The 21,334-nt window shown below is 38.0% G+C and overlaps 1 protein-coding gene across 2 annotated transcripts in view; it reads left to right on the top strand.

The window, feature by feature from the left end:
* The window catches only part of LOC149187909 (arginosuccinate synthase family), a 311,302-nt gene that overhangs the window by 47,624 nt on the left and 242,344 nt on the right, over positions 1-21,334 (top strand). For both annotated transcript variants that reach the window (XM_089411491.1, XM_089411492.1), the window contains exons 2-3: positions 7,213-7,268; positions 7,438-7,519. In XM_089411491.1, the coding sequence (XP_089267617.1) occupies positions 7,213-7,268; positions 7,438-7,519 (138 nt within the window). The remainder of the gene's footprint in view (positions 1-7,212; positions 7,269-7,437; positions 7,520-21,334) is intronic.

Raw genomic sequence — 21,334 nt, forward strand, 5'->3', positions numbered from 1 at the left:
AAGGGTTTGATGCATCAGTTTGAGGGATAGAGGAAGAACCCTCAAACTCATAGTGGGGGTTGGCAGCCATCATTCTTTGTATCTCCCTCTTCCTCCCAATTTCAGCCTGTATCTCTTTTTGCCTAGTCTTTTCTGCATTAAATTTTTCAAAGCTTTCCAACAAATTCTTTCTAATCTCCCCAATTTCCTCAGATTTACATGCAGTAATATTGCCTTTAATCCCTGCCAAGTGTTGTTTCAGCCTATTAATGCTCCTAGGACCTGACTTAATTTTCCTATGGCAAAACTTGCAACACATCTCATCATCAACCATTTCAACATATGCCCAAGCAGGATCTTTTGCTCTAGGTGCCATTTTTTGACTAGGAAAACAATCTGAAAATAAAAATTGATTCAATGTTCATTTATTTGACTAAAAACACTCTCTAAGCTATCTTGATATGCACCTAAAATTTACTAAGTAAAAACAGATTTATAGAGGTGGAAAAAAATACCTCCAGGCACAAACTGCCTCCTCAAGCTTGCTCCAAAAATCAGCTCCTCAATGCTGCTCCAAATGGCTGCCCAAGAAGCTCCTCACTCCAGCTACAATGCTCCTCCAAGACTCCTCACTGCTGCTCCAAAACAAGCTCAAGAACTGCTCACTAACTCTCAAAGAAGACTCTCACTCAAATGCATAAGACTGCTGTGAGTGAAATGAGAGCATTTGGCTGTCTTAAATAGAGTTTGGGAGGGGGAAATGGACCCCAAAAGCATTAAACAAATCACAATAACCCTTTCAGCTCCACAAACCCTAACTAACTTTATCAAAAATCAGCAAAAAATTCATTTTTTTTTGGTAAATACGCTGCCCAGCCGGACTTTATTGAAACGGCCGAGTCATTACGGGACCCGGCCGGGTTGACCGGGTCAGCTATGACTCGGCCGAGTCATGACTCGGCCGAGTCATAACCGACTTGGCCAGCCGAATCGGGTCATGGGCCGGGTCATAAAATTTGGCATTGAAACGGTCAGAAACGGCCGTTTCGTAAAACACTGGTACTACTGGCTACTGCTAGAGTTGCCAACATCATCTAGCTCAGTGTTACTTGGGAGCAGGAGCGAAAGTGGGGAGCGAGAGCGAAAACGCGAGCGGAAGCGACATTTTCAGAAGCTCCTGGTTTGGGAGCGAATCCCAGAGGAGTTCGACAACCAATGTCACTAACATCAAGGTACATAAAGGGATTGGTGCTCTTGATTAAATACGAGTTCCATACCCTAATACATGACAAAATTCAATGGAAACATTGCAATCCTCCAATCCTGAAATCCTGAAAAATTGATAAGTCTGCTGGATTTTGAATGAAATCTAAAATTCTACTTTCTCCATATGAAATCCAATGAGGCCGAAACCACTCTCAAACATCCTGAGTCATTTCATGGTAATGTTAAAAATTTAAGTAAAAGGATGAAAATGAAGATTAAGGAGAATGTCACTTTTACTCTTAACATTACCATGAATTTGAATAGCTATCAATAGTAGAGAGCATTTGAATGTGTTAAATAGGGTTTGGGAGGGGGAAATGGACCCAAAATAACATTTAACTAATTCATAAAACACATTGGAGTCCAAACCAATCAGCAAACACTTCAAAATTTCATTAAAAAAATGTCAAATTGCTGTTTTGATGGGGTTACAGGCCGTTGGTTATGACTCGGCCGAGTCAATACAAAAAACGGCCGAGTTGGCCGAGTTAGCCATGACTGGGCCGAGTCATTTGATGGCTGACTCGGCCTACTGAACCGTTTCCTCCACTGAGTCACATTTCTGGGCAATGAAACGGATCAACTCGGCCGTTTCTGTTTCGAATCGGCCGAATTTTAAAACTATGGGCTTATGGTCCTTTCTATGATTTCGTCCCCCGCTTATCCCTTTGTTATCTGCACATGGGTTAGGTGGCTTTACATTCATGCATAATCTTTAACTTTTTTGCAGCCAGCAAGATTCCTGTTGACACTTGGATTATTTTGGTAACTCCCACCTAACAAGATTCTTATTGCCACTTATAACTCAGTATCTTTTGTAACATTGTTTTGGTAAATAAAAGGAGTTCTTATCAATATTAGATGAGTACCAAGATTATAGTTTGGCTTCTTGTCTTAGTGATAGGGTATGATAATATGTATGTTCAGGACTCTTGGATCGCCTTTCACAAAATTTAAGTCTATATTGCTAACCATAATCTTTTAAGCTATACTAAAGAAGGCCTATTTTTATCAGTGTTTCAGAGTATGATCCAAAAAAATCCATATCATGGATTGATGGCAACATATTCTATACTATAACTGTTAAGCTTCATGTGGGATTGATAATTGAGATAATTCTATATAAATTTTAACCATATAGATTGAATATCTAGCATATATATTTTAAACGAAGGCAACATAGAAAAACCAAAACCTTAGTTGGGTGCTCGTGCTTTGTAAAAAAAGATGGGGTTTTGTGCACTCGATTAGGTATTGTATGTTGATGGTCCCTTGTTCAATCTTCCTTGCCTCATATTCTAATCTCATATAGAAGTAGGTTCATGCGATTGTTGTAGAGGATGACATGTTTGTCCAACAGAATACTTCTCTGCTTTATTGAATTGATATCAAATGTTGATATCAAGTGGAATCCCTCATTAGATGAAGAGTCATGGGGAAGTATATTCATGCGATTGTTCAAGAGGATGACATGTTTCTCCAACAAAATACTTCTCTACTTTATATAATTTTATATCAAATGTTGATATTAAGGAGAATCCCTCATTAGATGAAGAGAACGATGACAATCTTAGTGTAGATATTCCAAGTTTTAGACGATACCTCCAATAGAGCTTGCCATGTACTTTACCATCCAATGGGATTCAATGGAGCTTGTAGCTTTTTTTGCTATGTTGCCAGGAAACGTGGGTTCGGGGACGGGTACGTCATTTTTTGAAACAGGGTGCGTGGGTTCGTCGGGGGTATATTATAATCTATATATATAGTATATAAATATTATATTTTATAAATTATAATATATATGAATTTGTATATTTTTCAGCTTTAAACAAGAAAACTAAAATATTTATGATTTAACTGTATTGATTTCAGAGGTTAAAGGCTGATCGAATACCCTCTTTCAAGAGATAATAGAGCCCAATTTATGTATCTTTATTCACTGTCCAGATTTCAAGATTTTTGCCAAATCCTGTAGCAGCTTGCCTACTCAAGAAATCAAGTTAATTGCAGAAGCTCTGACAATCAGCAAGTTTAAATTCTTATCAGATGGAGCATGTTCCAAGTGTGTCCTTCGCAATGGCATTGTAAAATTTGGGAAATTTGCTCTTAAACAATATCAGACTTTGCCTTGTTAAACAACAATTTTTCAGAGAACAAACTATGTTTATTGCTGATCCATCTCTGCTGTAGAAGACTGATTTTAATGGCTGAAGATCTATTATTTAAACGCTGATATTCCATTTATATACTGCTGTAATGCTACCAGGTTCCACCATTTTGACCTTCACTACATCTATTGGTTTCTAGTTAATTGCATGGTTGTTTATGCTCAGAAATTTTCATCATTTTAAGTTGTAATAGCAGTGAAAGTCTAATTTTGAGTTTATAAATAAGTTGTCTAGTTATTTGAAGCATTTTCCCATTATTGTTGCAATGACCCCTGTCCATGTCACTTGAGAGAAAATATAAAACCAACGTCTACAACAATTGTCCTTCAACTATTTGATAAAATACCTCAATTAAGACTCATTGAAACTCAATTAAAAACTCAGAAATTTTAAGAGAAAATTGAGTATATTTGACTTGGGAATATTACATCTACATTGACACTTTGCAATCCTTTCCGATGTATCAAAGGAACCCGGTTTATGATTTCGAAGTCTCGGGTTCTTTCAAGAAGAACCGAGTTCTTCTCAGAGGTACCCGTTCCAGCACCCGGAATGTGGGGACGGGAACCCGGGACGGGTTCGAGAACCCCACCCCTGGGTTCGGGAACCCGTGCAACATAGTTTTTTTGTTTTCCATTTAGTGTCCTTGGAGGCTCGTAATTGCTCTTCGCAGGTTTACAATTGCTTTCTAGACTTCCATAAAGCGTTTAACATGGTTTTGAGGGAGGAATTATTCCAAAGACTTTGTGACATTGGCATTTCTGAGACCCCGCTAGCAACTATCATGAAAACTATATGAGTTTGTCTCGAGACACCTTAGGATGGCACACAGCCTTTTCAACTTCATCCAAAGAACCATTAGGGTAAATAGGGGTGCTCCATCTCATCGACCCTCTTTGGGATTTATATTGTTGAGTTAGAGTCTTTCCTCCATGAGCATATCCAAGAGGGGGATGGTTGTCTTCTACTTTAGGTGTTGATTTCCTTGCTCCTATTAATCAATGACTTGGTCTTGTTGGCTTCTACCCCCAAGGGCCTATAAAGATAGATCAATACAATGGCTACCTTTTGTGACCTCCATATTTGATGGTCAACTTAGGTAAAACCAAAGTTTTGATCTTCAATGCATCGAAGAGCTCTCTTATAGACTTACCTTTTTACTACCAAAGGACATAGATTGAGATCACCACAACTTACACTTACTTGGAAGTATAGTTTGCAGGTTCTCGCTTTGTTTTTTGATAGGCCCTTGAGCCTCGACTTAGTAAAGGGTATGGTTCCCTGGCCGTCATCGAGAGATAGTGCTTCCATGGGTAGTTTCAAGACATTTCGACTAAACTCTACCTCATGGAGGTAATTATCAGACCCATAGCTCTTTATGGCTCCGAGATTTGAGGATCAAGCTTGTTGCAAATAGATTGGACTAGGCTAGAGAGAGTACAAACCCTGTTTCATTGGTGCATCATCAGATGTAAGCGGACGATTCTATAGCCCATCATCCAGGCAGAGTTCAATGTCCACCCTTTCCACCTTGAGGTCGTTTTCCATTGGTTTCTTTTCTTTATAGGGTTTGATCTCTTAGTGACTCTACCACCGAGAGATAGAGGTATCCTTGCCTTGCACTTTGCTCCTCAAAGGTTCTTGCTTCAAATCCTCCCTCAAGTCGAGCACGAGTTTGGTTTCAGAGGTGTCTTGGCTTCTCCAGTTGATTACTGTCTCCCTAAAGTGTCTCTCCTCATTTGGATTCTTCCTTGATACATCAAGCTGTCTCATGCTAATTAGACAAGTATTGAATCAGGCTATTAGGGAGGACACTATAGATTGTACATTTGGGTCACTTATAGCTCACCTTCGACAAACTTGGGCTTGAAGATGTCCCATCTACCTAAAGCACTTTTTGGAGTTGTAGGATGGCAACATCGTCCAACCCCCTTATACTTGCAAGCATAGGATGCACTCACTCAAGATACCTTTGGGACAACTTCGAGTTGTCTCACATTGACTCTAGATAGAGACAAATCACCATATACCACAATTTGATAGGATTTGTCAGGTGTGCCACCTTCAGGAGTTGAAGATGGAGATGCATGTTATTTTTTGGTGCCCCTATACTATAAGATTAGAGGATGCTATCACTGTCTCTATAGGGATTTGTGGGGCTCCCTCTCTACTTTCTTCAGATATCGGGTTCAATTATGCTTAGCCCTCTTCACCAGGGAGATATTTTTCCACAAATCACATATCTGCATGTTGAGCCCTGATAGGTTCTTATGTTGCCAAACTCACTTAGTGTTTATAACATCTTGCCTTTATCGAGGTTTTATATGTGTTATGATCTTATACTCACCTAGGATTCTATTTTTATATTGTTTTATACATTTTGAAGAGTTGCACTTGCACTACCACATTGTACACTTAAGTCCCATTGACCTAATTTTGTGGTAATTTGTTGGACATTAATATAATTAACTTATCTTATCTTATCCATTCAATTAAATCTTTTCCCTCCCTCATAGAATTATCCCCTCATGCTTTTAGGCTTTTATCAGAGCATGGATTGGGGATGGGTGGGGAATTTGGAAGGCTTGCTCATGGCTATGTTGATTTTTCTCTTAGCTGAAACGATTATGCTTCTTCCTTCTCGTTGTTGGTCTACTACTTGATGGCACTAGACCATATTTGTGTTTTTCTTTCTTTCAACTTGGAAACTCGGAGTGTATCCTCTCCTACCTCTCGTTCCACTATCTTGATCATGATCATAGGCCTTTCAGGTCCAGATTAGTTTACCTCCCCTTATAATTGGAGTCAATGAATCCTCCATAGATACACAAGTGGTTTGGTTAGGTTTTCAAGAATCACATATATATAGGGTGGTGAAGCATGGAATAAGCAAAACTTGTCTAACAACTTGTATATATTTCCCATGAGCTATCATTTGACAATAATTGTGATGTGGTAATGTGCATTGAGTGTTGTCATTAGAGTCATCATATATTTCCCTTATCATTCTCCAATTGCGCATCATGATAGATCTCTTCTTGTTATACTCATAGGATTTGATTAGGTGTCAACTTGTCTTTGTTATACCCCCGCTAGCCATAATAGAGTTGAGATTCTGAAATTATCCATTAGATGTGTTTAAACTTTATATGATGATGGCTATAAACATGCTCATTATCGTCTTCCAACATCTTGTAGTCATCTGCTATGAGTTTCATGATTTCCTCCTTTAGTTGAGGTTGTACTTGAGTCTCCATCACGTGTTGTATACCTCGTATATCTAAGTCATAACTTTGGGCTTCAACACCCTCAATTCCTTTCATAACTTACATTGACATGAATTGTTGTGATAAATGTCCCACTAGCTAAATCTTATCCTAAAACCCCAATGACTAACATATGTTCAACAAAGGAAAACTCCAATAACAAACATAAGTTACAAATGACGATATGAACATAAAGTGCAGATGCATAAATTACTTTATTTTTAGGCATCATAACATAAGACTAGATATGCAGGTGTTTGTCATCAATTAGTCAGAATTGTGTGTTTTTTTAAAGTTCATTTGGAAAGTAAATTACTCTTGAATGTGGAGTAGAAATAGACATTGTTCAATAACTAGTTAGTGACTCTGTTTTCTTATTTTATTAACGTGTTGTATCCATTTGATTTACAAAGGATTTAGTTGTGTAGAGCATATGATGGCTTCTTTTGAAGTTTAATTTGTCCAAGGTGTTATTTAATCATTGCTGGTTGGATACCTATTGTTTTGATATCTTCTTGTCCCATTTTTGGCAGATACACGAGGCTTTCGACGAGATTTTTCTTCGTATGAAAACTCAACAATTTCGAGGGTGAGTACCTGAGATAAGTCAAGTTGGTCTTAATGTTTGCCTAGGATTAATGTACTATTTTGAAGTATTTAATTGAGCATTGTTTCATTGACACTATCTTTGGAGTGGAATGTGATTTCTTTTTATTTTTGGGTGAGGTTAAATGTAAAGTTGTCTCTTATTTGTATAGCTAGGGTTTTCTTCAAGTGAATTATTGGGGGAAGCAATTTCTTATCGTGCAAGGTGGTCAAGCAAAGTATCCCAAGTTCAAGGTACAAAACTCTGAAAATTGATATGATGTCTATGATCTTCATCTTTTAATTTTAGAAAATTTCTAATAGTTATTGGTGAAAGATTTGGTTTACTCTAGGGATTATGTGGTGGGTTTTCCTCGTTTTCAATTGGTAACTATGCTGTATAGTTTGATTTTTATTTATGAAATATTAACTTGTATTTTATTGCAGTTGAATTGTTGCTCTTTTATCGTTTTATTACATACACATGGATATGGATGTCATTTTAAAATTTTAATGCTTAGACCCACCCCGGTTTCAAGTTTAATGAAGTCTCATCATGTGTAATGGCCAACCCATATGTTTGTTTGCTGCTGTCATAAACGTAAATATATCATAAATTGAAACACAAGAGTCTAATCTTCTTTTTTCTTTTTGCTGAGATAAAACACAAGCAAACCCACAAATTTTTTTGCACAAAAATTTTTGGTCAATAGACCCTGGAAAAACCCCAAAGGGAAAACCAGCGAGGGAAATAAATTATCTCCTTGAAATTCGTGCCCATAATTTCCTTGGAAAAATTGCTGACTTTTCTTCTTGATTTCTGTGCCTAATAGTCCCTTGATTTTTGTGCCCTCTTAGAAATTCTTGCCAAATTGACCTCGAAATTTGTGCAGAGCAGACCCTCGAAAATCATGCCATAGTCCCTCAATTTTTGTGTTACCTCTGTTGTGCTTATTGTGACTGCAATTAATGCGCGGGACAGACCCTCGAATTTCATGCCCAGCTAACCCTTGAATTTTGTGCTGCTGTAGCAGCGCTGACAACCCTCAAAATTTGCACTGCTAGTACTCAAAATCTGTGTTGTTACTGTGGGAAAGCTACTTGACAGGTACCTCGAATTTGTGCCATCCTCTCCTTGGGATTTGCATTGTACCTGTTGCTATAGCTCCTCTTCTCCTGCTGTAGAAATTACTCTCTCAACCCTCTTCTCCTCTTCTCCAAAGCTCATAAAGAATGAATGATAAATGATGTCTTTTTCCTCTCTTGTGTTTCGTTCTTGTTCTCTCATAATGAAGAGTGACCTAATCCTATGATCCAATGGTTAAGATTAGATCGTAGCCATTAAGATCAAGGGTGGGGATTTAATCTCTCATTGACTTCAGCATTTTATTCCCTCTAACACTCCCTCTTACCGAGGTAAGTGTTCCTCACCAATCCCATCTTGTTTCTAAAGTAGACATGCCTCTTGGTAAGGACTTAGTGAGAATATTGGTTACCTGCTCATCAGTAGTTATTTATTCAAGCTGCACTGCCCCTTTCTTAACATAGTCTCAGACGAAGTGGTATATGATCTTTATGTGTTTCGACCTGTCATGAAAAACTGGATTCTCCGTGAGTTTTATGCACCTATGATTATCGTAGTAAATCATTGTAGGCCTCAACTGTTGACCAAATAAGCCCACCAACAACTTGCGAAGCCAAATGGCCTCACAACTGGCCTGGCTAGCAGCCATGTACTTTTCCTCAACAGAACTCAGTGCTATTGACCTTTGCTTCTAGTGATCAACACATCTTGCCCAATCTGAGTTTGTATAGCCAGTCAACCTGACTCCATTCCCCTAAACATAGTCCAAACCATAATCCACTATCCCCTACAAATACCGAAGCACATGTTTTGTAGCCACCCAATGCACTCTCCTAGGCTCCACCATAAACTGACTGAAAGTGTTCACTTCAAAACAGAGGTCTGGTTTGGTGTTGACCAAATACATCAATGAACCAATCAACTAACTATAAATTGTGAGATCTGTTGAAGGAAATGTAACTAGGTTCAGTCTTCATAAATGTACTTTTGATATTTGTATTTATTCAAGAGAAGAAATATTATTTTTATAATATATATCAATGAGTTTCTTGCTCATTGAAGTAGGTCTAGCACATTTCAAAGTGCTATAGGTGAGTCAAAGAGTTAAAAGAATTATGTTGAAGACCTTAAGGGTATGTTACATTATGTATATTTATGTATAAAAGTCAAAGAAGACACCTCCAAGCAAGTCAAGTCTCCTCCTAGCAAAGACACCATCAAAAGAAGCAATGACACCATTAAAAGCACCTAACTCAGCGAAGAAAGTCAAGTCGGCCTAAAGGAGGGACAATCCTCTATATATAGAGGCTTTCCACTCCTCTAAAGATAACAAATTCATATCTCTGAAATCTGCGAGGTAAGGAGGCAAGAAGAAGATAGTAAAAGGACGAAAGAAAGGTCTTCTTCAAGGACAACGAAGAAGGAGAAGTCACCACCGAAGATTTAAGGACTGTTTTCTAGGGTTAATACAGTCACACATGTGAGAAAAGATAGGACAGTCTGCGATTATATTAGCAGTAATGTCACAGTGACGTGTTCATCATTGTTTGGATTAGAAATTTGGCCTACAAGGCCTACAAGGCCTCTCAAGTCAAGCGAAGTAGACTCTCTCTCAATCGAAGGAGAAAGGACCCTAATTCTCTAGGGTACCTCCCACACATGCGAGAATTAGGGCTGCAGTGCTGTCACACTAAGTCTTCCACCATACACCAAGAAGGAACTCGGATGATCAAGAGAAGGAACGAGTATCCTTAGGTGAAGGATATCACTAAGGAAAAGTATCTCTTCTAGAACGAAGTGCCGGAAGGAGGACGAAGTGCGGGGGAACAAAGTGCCGGAAGGAGGTAGACAAAGTGCTGGGGAAACATAGTGCAAAGAAAAGGAAGGACTTGACTTGTGCTTGGAGGTTCTTCTAGTCAAGGGTCTAGGGTTTGGCATTTATCAAGAAAGAAGCGTCAATAAGAGAAAACTTATTGAAGGGTTTTCCTCTCAAGAGAAGAGAGGTTTTGGCCCTGACAGAGAGCCAACATCTTGTGTTCTTGTTCTTATGTTTTGGTAGCAGTTTGATGAAGTACACACACATGCATTACTACGAAGAAGAAGAAGATTAAGCTAACAAGAAAAAGTAAAAAGACTCCACAAATTGTTATCAAGTAACGAAGAATCACACTACACTTATTTGCCCTAGATTCTTCAACAAGATCAACCAACTTAGATTTAGAAGCATGAAGCTTCTTCCAGTTGGTAATCATAGGTGTGGTCATGGACCTAGAGTCCTCCATTGTGAAATCTTTTCAAAATGTTTGTTGCATACTTGCCTTGTCCCAGAAAGATATGCCCATACTCTTGCTACACTTATAATCCCAAGGAATAATGCATTAGTCCAAGATCTGTCAAACTATGAAGCAAGATCTCACATGTACTACTCTATGAATCTCTCTGTACCTGTAATAAATAAGTCATCCACATACAATACTAGAATGAGAGGATCCTCACCAACCACAATGTAATAAAGGTTTGGATTTGCATCACTCTTCTTGAAACCCAACTGCTGCAAGTAAGCATCTATTTGAGAATACCAAACTCTCAGAGCTTGCTTTAGTCCATAAAGCACCTTCCAATCTGCAAACACGTGACTACCTCCCATGCACCTCAAAACCTTGTGGTTGCTCAATGTAAACCTCCTTCTCTATAATCCCATTCAGAAATGTAGTCTTCACATCTATCTGGTGGATTTTCCAACTCACCTCAGTGTCTCATGAAGCCATCTTGGCTTCCTCTTCCTCAAAGTAGTGTCCTGTACTGGGGTGGGTATATCCTCTTCTGAAGACTATGTCCTTGAAGACGATGCACCTATGGTTGATGGTGAACCTGTACCTTGGGAGCCTATGCCTTGTGACCTTGTCACTCTTGAAGCCTGTGATCCTCAAGACCCCTGTGATCTTGTACCATGTGTTCCAATACCCTATGGTGAATTCCCCTGTTGAGGAGTCTGTTGCTCTACCTAATCCAACTCCCATGGTTTGCTCAAGGGTCTCTCCTCAAATTTCACATCTCGCGTCACAACATCCTTCCTCAAGGTAGGGATATATATGTGGTAAGCCTTTGAGGTCTTACTATACCGCAAAAGGATACCCTTCTCAATCGTGGGTTCTAGCTTTGTTCTTTTCTCCTGAGGGACATGAGAATAAGTCAGACACCCAAAAATATTGAAGTACGCAACCTTAGGCTTCTTCCCAGAAAAAGCCCCTTTAGGAGTCTTGCTCCCCAAAACACTATGTGGACTCCTATTCTACAAATACACTATAATGTTGCAAGCCTTGACCCGAAGAAATAAAGGTAGCCTCTGATCATGAAGCATGGCTCTTGCTGCCCCAACCTTGTTCTTGCTCTCTGCAACCCCATTCCACTGTGGGTTGTAAGGAACAATCAACTACCTCTTGATGCCTACTCTTGTATAACAATCCTTGAACTCATTGGAGGTATACTGGGCCTCATTGTTAGACCTCAACATCTTGATATTCTTACTTGCTTGGTTCTCCACAAGAGATTTAAACTCTTGGAACCTCTTGAAGACCTCACCCTTGGTCTTCATGAAGAAAATCCATGTCTTCCTAGAGAAAATCTAGGTCTTCTTGGAGAAGTCATCAATGAAAGTGACATAATACTCATATCCACTCAACGATACAAAAGACATAGGACCACAAACATCAGAATGAATCAAATCAAGGATACCTGCTACCCAACTGTCATTGCTTGGAAAAGTAGTCTTGGTGTACTTTCCCAATGCACACCCCCTGCACACATCCTAGTGCTTAGTATTGAAATCTGGTAACCCTGTAACAATCTCTCTCAATACCCTCATAGCCCCATGGTGCAAGTGGACCATCCTCCTGTGCCACAACTTGCATAAGTCACTATCGCTGGTGGTAGAAATGAATGCTCTAGCTGGTTGAAACATAAGCCTGTATAACTTCCCATGATGGACCATTCACTTTGGCCGAAGTGATACTAGATCCCTTTGGATACATGAGAACTTGCCCATCATGGAACACCACCTCATACCGCTTGTCCTCAATGGTGGAAATTGATATAAAGTTCTTCTTAGTCTCAAAACATGTAATACCTCTGTCACTATCATGGGAGGTTGTGACTCCCTTTGAAAGGATACGGTCCCAATACCAACTACCCTGACTATAGAGTCATCACCAAGCACCGCCTCAAGATCTATATCCTTCTCAGTAAGACCTATAAAGTGCTCCTTGACACTTGTCATATGGCGTGAAGCTTCACTTTCAATGTACCGTATACTAGAGGATGCAACACTAGTAGAAGGGCTAACCACCAAAGAAAGCTCCTTCTTGAACTTTGTGGAAAACTCATCCACCTTAGCTGAAGCTGCAACACTCTTCTTCCCATTCTTGTTAGGACACATAACTACATAGTGTACCATCTTCTGACAAGCAAAGCATCTCACTTTGCTGATGTCCTTCTCCTTCTCCTTTTACTTACCTTTTTGCTTGATCCCACTGATGGCACCCCCACACATGGTACACTTCTTGGACTTCATTTTGCCCTTTACCACAAGAGAAACATTCTCCTCATCATCCCCACCATGTTGGCCCCACCTCTTGGCATTTCGTCTTGTCTCGTGATTGAAATTGTGCCTTTCTGCTTGATCCCACTCATGGCATCCCCACTCATGGTACCCTTCTTGGACTTCTTTTTTCCCTTTGCTGCAAGAGCAACATTCTCCTCATCATCCCCACCATACTGACCTCCCCCCTTGGCATTTCGTATTATCTCCTTATTGAAATCGTCCCACAACCCCCTCCAATCTAGAAGATTTTCACAGGCTACTATCCCATCAATAAAGGCATCCCACTTTTTAGAAAGGCCGCTCAAGGTTGTCTTAACCAACTGCTCGTCCAAAATGGCCTCTCCCACTGCTGCCAACTCATCTCTCACTTCAGTGATTTTAGTGAGGTATTATGAAACTATGTTGATCTTGGTCATCTTGGTACTAAGTTTTTCTTGCAATATTATTTTATAGTTCTCATTGGTACTTTGTTAAGGACACCCACATTTCATAAGCATACTTCTTCCCTGAATCACGGGGAATGAGGTGATCCTTAATGGCATCTAGGAGAAGTCTCTTTCCCTTGACATTCTTCTTGTTGAATTCAGCTAAGTGTATTGATTTAGTGGGAGTTGTCACTGTCTTCTCAACAATGCCCCACAACTCAAATTATTCAAGCACTAAGACCATCCTCTCCTTTCATGGACTAAAATTATTAGCCCCATTCTTGAACCCTCAAACCTGTTGCCATTTGACTTGCTCAACCGAACACAAAGTGCCAAATTTGACGAAAGGTAAACAACTACTCCCTCTCAAATACTAATCCCTGTGTATGCTTGCTGATTTAACTTGCTGTTTGTTCCCTTTCGTAGCACTTTGGTCCACTTAGCTCAAATACCATGTAGAATTTGTATGCTTAGACCCACCTCGGTTTAAATTTTAATGAAGTCTCATCATGTTTAATGCCCAATCCACATGTTTGTTTGTTGCTGTCATAACCATGAATATATCATAAATTGATACATAAGAGTCTAATCTACTTTTTCCCTTTTGTTGAGATAAAACACAAGCAAACCCACAAATTTTGTTGCACAAGGATTTTTGGTCAATAGACCCTAGAAAAACCTTGAGGGAAAACTAGTGAGAGAGAGGAAATTTCTTATTTCTTCAGAGAAATTTTACAATAGTATTTTACAACAATAAATGCAACTTATCTCCTTGAAATTCGTGCCTATAATTTCCTTGGAAATTGTGTTGACTTTGCTCATTTTCTATGCTTGACAGTCAATTTTTTTGCCCTCCTCGCTCAAGAATTCATGCCAAATTGACATTGAAATCTATGTAGAGCAGACCCTTGAAAATTGTGCTATAGTCCCTCGATTTTTGTGCCACCTCCATTGTACTTATTGATTGGAATTAATGCACAAGACACACCCTCTAATTTGTGCCCAATTGACCCTCGAATTTAGTGTTGCTGTAGTGGCTTTGACAACCCTCAAAATTTGTTCTGTCAATCCTCAAACTTTGCGTTGTTTTTGTGGGCAAACTTCTGGATAGGTGCCTAGATATTTGTGCCATCCTCCTTCGGATTTGTGTTGTACTCGCTGTTGTAGCTCCTCTTCTCCTACTGTACAATTTTCTCTCTCAACACTCTTCTCTTCTCCAAAGCTCATGAATAATGAATGACAAATGTGTTGGACATTGGATAAACTAATGCTCCCCGTGTGTTTTGTGACATGGACTAATCGCCTCTCGTGGATCCTTATCTCTGGCGATGCGATCGTTGACTAACAACTGCGGGTTTTGGTCTAATGAAAACCGTGATTCCCAACAAGTGGTATCAAAGCGTAGGTTACGGGTTCGATACATACTCGAATTGCGTTTTGGGGGGGGGAGATTATTGGACATTGGATAAACCAACACTCCACGTGTGTTTCGTGACATGGACTAACTGCCTCTCGTGGATCCTTATCTTTGGCGATGCGATCGTTGACTAATGCCTGCGGGTTTTGATCTAACGACAATCGTGATTCCCAACAAAATGGTGCCTTTTTCCTCCCTTAAGTCGCCTTTTTGTTCTCCCATAATGAAGAGTGACCTAACCCTATGATCCAATGGTTGAAATTAGATCTTTACCTCAAATCACCTTTTCATTTAATATTACAAAATGTCACTTAGACTTTATATCCCATATAGTCACTTTAACTTTATATCTCATAAAGTTATGTCAAGGGGTCATGTTGGACACTTTTCCTAGGCAAGGCACCAAACCTAAGGAAACACTTGTCCTTGGTACACCTTTGTAAAAGTCACGTTTTATTGTTGCATTGTAGTAACTATTAAAGTGTTAACTTGAAAATAATGTGGATGTAACAAGGGTCACTAGGTGACCCAACCTAATGTTAATGAATTATGTTAGTTTTGACCTAATTTTATTATGACTATTATGCTAGTAGTTATAAAGGTTTGGTTGGCCAACTATAAAATTTATGGATAAAAGTGGGTTGATCATAATGTAAAGATGACTCCAATATGTTTTTTGAATAAATGCTTTATGTACATTTTTTTTAAAACCATGGTGAATCGGTAACTCATTGGAGTAATAAAGGCGAGGCCTAAGATCAAACCTAGTGGCTGCAGAGGCATGCTGCATAAACAACATCCATGCACAATCAATAAAGTCCTAGCATTTAACTTGGTTGTCATCATCAAAAAGCAGTGTTACCTAAATTGAATTGATTTTGCCAAAACTAGCAAGTTTGATTGGTTTACAAGGGTTGCTAGTTCAAATGAAGGGTGTAAACTAAAAATGGTCAGTTTCCTACTGAACCAACTGATTTTTTATGGAACCAGTCTCAAGTGCTTGAAACAACTAATTTCATACAAAACTAACTGGTTCCATACTTATTCCTATGTTGCTGCATGGGAAAAACAATTAAAAAAGCAAAACTCTGGTAATCACTGGTAATATTAAATTCTTAAAGTAAAAGTTGACGTTTTCCTATATCTTTCTTTTTCTACCCTTTTAAAGGTTGACATTTTACTTTATCTTTCCTTTCCTATCCTTTTACTTAAAATTTTAACATCACCATTAATCGTTTTAGGATGTTTGATAGTGTTTCCAACCTCATGTCGCTTCTTATGGAGAAAGTAGTATATCCCATTCAACAAACTTAACAATTTTTAGGATTGCAGGATTGGTGGAATTGCAAAATTTCTATTGGATTCTATGATCTACAAGGGTACATAAATAAAATTTAATTAAGAGCACCAAGCCCTTTATGGACGTCTATGTTTGTGGTGCTGATTGATGAACTCCTCTATTGTGAGCCTAGTAAAAATATATCTTTCACTCAAGCAAAATCATTGATTAAGCATGTAAGCTTTTTCTACCTTATTTTAACACTTGGATTGGGGAATTGACATCACCTTGGAGGATCAAGATTCGAGGTAGAGGCAAAGGCTAGAGCCTAGATTAGGGGATAGACATTGATGTTGATGATGAGGATCCCCATATAGACAATGATTTTGATGATATGTAGTGATTTGTTGTTGCACGTCTTTTGGATTCTAGAAATCATTTAGAGAGCCATTGTTTATGTATTTTGGTTGATATATGGGGCACACTCAATGCCAATTTGGTTATATGCACCCTTACTTCCTATATACATGAGAAACTTTGCATGTTTGTGTCTAATGGTTTGGATTCCCATGGATCTACATGAATAAATATTCTTTAATAACTTGAATATTTTTTTTTTCAACGAAATGATTATGGACTACCTAGTAGAACTCATTTATACGGATTTTTTCATAATTTTCACCAAGTAGAGCATGTCTCCGGACATTTGAACCCACCACAGCCAGAAACACAATATGTGTTTCTAACGCTTGAGCTCAACTCATTCGACCAAAATTTGAATATTTTATGTATTGTTTGGTCATTCATTTCCAGTTTTAGGGGTCCATTTGTTTGGTGTCTGGTTTGGTTTTGATAACATTGTTAGGAATAACATGGACGAACATGCTTTAGATCAAAATTTTCCCTTTATACAACATCAACTTCATGTAGTGGAGCAACATGAGCCTGAAGAGGAACCGTTCGTCATAGAGAAGATAGAGTGTGTGGGGGAAAGCACACTTTCAAGTTCCAATGCTACAATCAAAAACAAAGTGGCTCAAGAACCTTAGATAAACTCTAAGAGACCACATATCTAATAGAAAATGTGCTATTGAATCAAATTTGAGCTTAAACAACATTACATGGAAGCACTTTAAGCTACAAGGAAGCGCTTTAGTGCACATGTTAAGCCTTAATCATTGACCTAACCAATGTAATGCACACAAAGTACTCTAGGGAGTGTAAGGAAAACCATATCCATAAATTTCAAATCCTCTAGGAAATTGATTCACTAAGCACTAGAATCAAGCACATCAATTTTAATGGGTTACACTTAAGCTATTTGCACCATGAGCTAGGCCATACCGGTGAACGAAAGAAGGCCGCAGAAGCCCAAATTTGTTGTTACTAGTAGTTGCACTAGTTGCCAGAAGGCTAGCGAGAGGCATAAGTTATAATTTGCACTAGAGACCACGTTCATGCAAAAACCATAGGACAAAGAACATGGGACTATCACACAAGGAACCATCACTAATAAAATTTGTAAACACCCGCCATGCTATGATCCAATGTTGCCTTTGCTCCATTCTCAATCTCCAACCATTGACATCCCCACCATGTTGAGCCTTCTACTTAGCTTCTGCATTATATAGAAGGAACACTACTGGGGTTTGGGGCAGGGGATAGTGGGGTGCAAGGAGCCTCTCCTCTTTCCCTTTGCTCTGCCATTGAGGGAAGAGTTGAGAAGGAATCATGTTATCGACCTTGATATTAAAAGATGAAATCATGAAGCTCACCTTGTTTCTCCAAGATTTGTTATTCTCCCTATAATGTTTTAAGTCTAGTTACTCACTAATAGTCACATGGTCTTTTCTAAGAAAGGGATTGAATTTACAATACTTGCATAGAATTTGCGGTCTACTTCCCTTTTAAGATGTTGTCTCATAATTTTGAAAAGGCATTTCTTGACATGGAAAAAAAGTTGAATTGTTATGTCCATAATTGTTCACTAGAGCTAGAGGTAGAAGAACAAGATAAGGTCACAACGTTAACTATTTCAGTTCAAAGAGACATGCCTTGTTCTCGAGACAAGACTTAAATTGTTTCTCACTATGAAGCTCTAAAATGCATGAACTTTAGGATTAGCGATGGACCTCTGTTCAGGGGCTTCCACATATGACACATCGATGTTGTGTATTGCCAGTTTCTAGATTAGTTGCCAAATTATGATGCTCATCTTGTTCTCCAAGCTTTATTATTCTCCCTACAATTTTGCCTATCTAATTCCTCACTAACAAGTGTACTCTTCTTTCCAAGAAATTAAGTGAAATGATAGTCGTTCAATTGAATTTGGTGGTCCACGTCACTTTGAAGATGTTATCCCATAGACAAGTTTTAGAATTGACATGCAAATCAAAATTTGAGATGTGACATCCACACTAAAAGCATTGCGATGATTGTCAATTTGTTTGATAAAAACATGAAAGCAATGGCACTCATTTTTACTAATGTCTTGACTTGTATAAAGTGAAAGTATAGGGATTTGCGTGTCATCATTATCTCAATGGTTTCTTCTTCATACCCTCCTAAAAATGGTTGATATGATATCTGGGGTAAATAAGATTGTCATATTGGTAAATTCATTTGTACCTTAGGATAATGTTATACCTTTGTATCTTTATAATGCCAAATTCTTGATGGTCATCTTATACCTGGATGGAGTTAGGAACATGAGGTGCAATTGCACCAATGTTACTTGCCTTGTTTGTTTTCCAATTATATTTCGCTCCAATTTTATAAATCTATCCATCTACTCAATTTATTTTCCTAATGGAAAACTCTTTTGTCCATTCAATTTTGTTAAAGGGCTTGCTAGTTAGATTTTAATGAATTACTTTGAAACTAATTTTTTCACTGCAAACTATAATACTACCTTTTGGTCCCATTCCTCTGGATTTTATCTTCTTTGTTATCTTTTTTCTTTAGGTCTTCTTTGTTATCTTATCTACAAAGCATCTAGGAAAAATTCTTTCAATTGTATTTAATAAGTTCCTTTTCTTCTTTTCAAAATATATCTTTGCCTAAGAAGAACACTTTTTTTAAGGGAAAATAATGATTTGCAATAGAGGATTTTCTCCTAGATTTTGGGAGATTGTTTGATTCATTGTAACTCATTTGCTTGTGAAATGGACAATGCAAGCTTGACCCATATTTCTTGGTTCAGTATCTTTGACATTTAATGTAGTTGATATTGATTTCTCCATCGTTTATGACCATTGGGCGACAACCTACAATAACTTAATGTGAGGCTTTAAAACTTGATGACTTGAATTAAATGTTACCTCTCATGAAGTTAACCATTGGATGATTATTAATATTTCCCATGGCTGTCCCTAGAGAATTAGGGGTACCAAAAGGGATTACCATGAACTCAAGCAAAATGTTGGATCTTAAAATTGAACACAGTTTTTCGCAAATAATTTTTGGAACTGGTAATGACTATCTCTTATTGTGAAAGACAATGTTGAGTGAATATTTTAGTCGAATTCTAAGTTGTTGATAACCATGTTGCAACTATAGCTTGGAACGTATAAAAACACTAATGTTTCACATGGATGTTCCATGGGGTTTGCGGAAGCATCGCCAATGTTCCCTATGAAGTGGAAATAGGGGAAGCACTTGGGGACATTTTGTTGTCCTCAAAATATGGGGGCAACCCAATTCTACACTATGATGGGGTTGATCTCCCATGTAAAAACATTTAAAATTAGTTCTTCCAATTTTTTATTATTGTTTGTATGGGAGGTGCCTTTGGTCTTACCAATGGTGGTAAAAATTAAAATAATAACAATTTATAGTTTAGCTAAGATTGAAGTTGGCATTAGTCATGACTTACATGTGGTAATGATATGATACCATTTTCAGTTGAGGGTGATAGTTCTCTGTTCCCTTAGCACCTAAACATGATATTGGTCTTTGATTGTTTGGCTTAATTATCATCTTTTAAGTAACACACAAGGAAAAGTGGTAGGTAGATGATGCTCATATGACTAATCATAAATAAACACAATGTATATTAATGATAGTCATATGATGTGATGTGATTATGTCTAGTTTTTTTGTGTTTCTTCTCTTTGTTAATTTTTTTATATGTTTTTCATAATATGAGGGATTCCCAGGTTTCAAACGCTATCATTTATGCATTCAAGTGAAACCTGGGGTTCTCTCCAATGTTATCTAAAACTCCTCTACCAGCCATAACTGTTTTGAAAAATAGAGTAACACCCTTCCTTCTATCCATACAGTCAACAACATGAAGAAGGCGATACTTATCATTGGCTATCATCTTGATCAATTATCAACAATGCACATGAACTTGTACAATCTGTCTTTGTTTTCTACTTAGCTATACTAGAGCATCTAAAAGAAAGAGGAGGGTTAAAGGTTACCTTTTAAGGGAAGTACCTTTATTTTATTCACTACCCCACATTTCTTGGCATGGTTGGGATATTGGGATTGTAGAAGATTCTATTAAGGCATGGTCTAACTCGTAGACGTTTTGGCCCGTTGCACCATAATTTGATGATACAATTTTGGGTGAGATTTCTGATTTCTTCTTGTTTAAAATGTGTTTTTGAATGCAAAAATGGATTTGGTGCCTTGAAAAACCCCTGGGCACTTGGATTCTGCAGATTATAGAAGTCAAACTTACGATTCTAAAAGATCTTTGCTGCATTTCAGGAAAAATTGGTTAGACAAACTACTTGGAAAAGGGTCAAAAGGCTACGCTTTCTGTTAATAGGTGGCATGTGATCCTTCAATTAATTTTGGTGGTCCACTTTTCTTTGAGGATGTTATCCCATAGACAAGCTCAAAAAAGGCATCTGTTTATTTGCAAAACTAAGGTTGAAATTTCATGTCCATGTGAATAGCTTCATCATGACTGTTGCTTTTGTTGATAAAACACCATAACATTTATGCCTTTTTTGGCCAATCATTTGACTTATAAAGGGACATAAAAGATTTTGTGAGCTATCATTATTACCGCATATTCTCTCTTTCCTTTAAAAATGACCTACATAATCTTCAAGATGAAGAAGAGTGTGATATTTGTAAATTCATTTGTACCTTGGGATAAGGTTGTACCTTCAAACTTTCATGATGTGAACTTTTTGATGGATATGCTATTCCTAAATTGGAGATAGGAAACTACGGTGAAATTAATCCCACAAGTGATTTGTTTTTTGGTTATTTGCACTTTATACTCACTTGCAACTTATTATACTC

This window comes from Pinus tabuliformis, chromosome 3_1 (assembly GCF_031772625.1).
Source record: "Pinus tabuliformis cultivar Carrire ecotype Pingquan chromosome 3_1, CPIR1, whole genome shotgun sequence".
Classification (NCBI taxonomy): Eukaryota; Viridiplantae; Streptophyta; class Pinopsida; order Pinales; family Pinaceae; genus Pinus; species Pinus tabuliformis.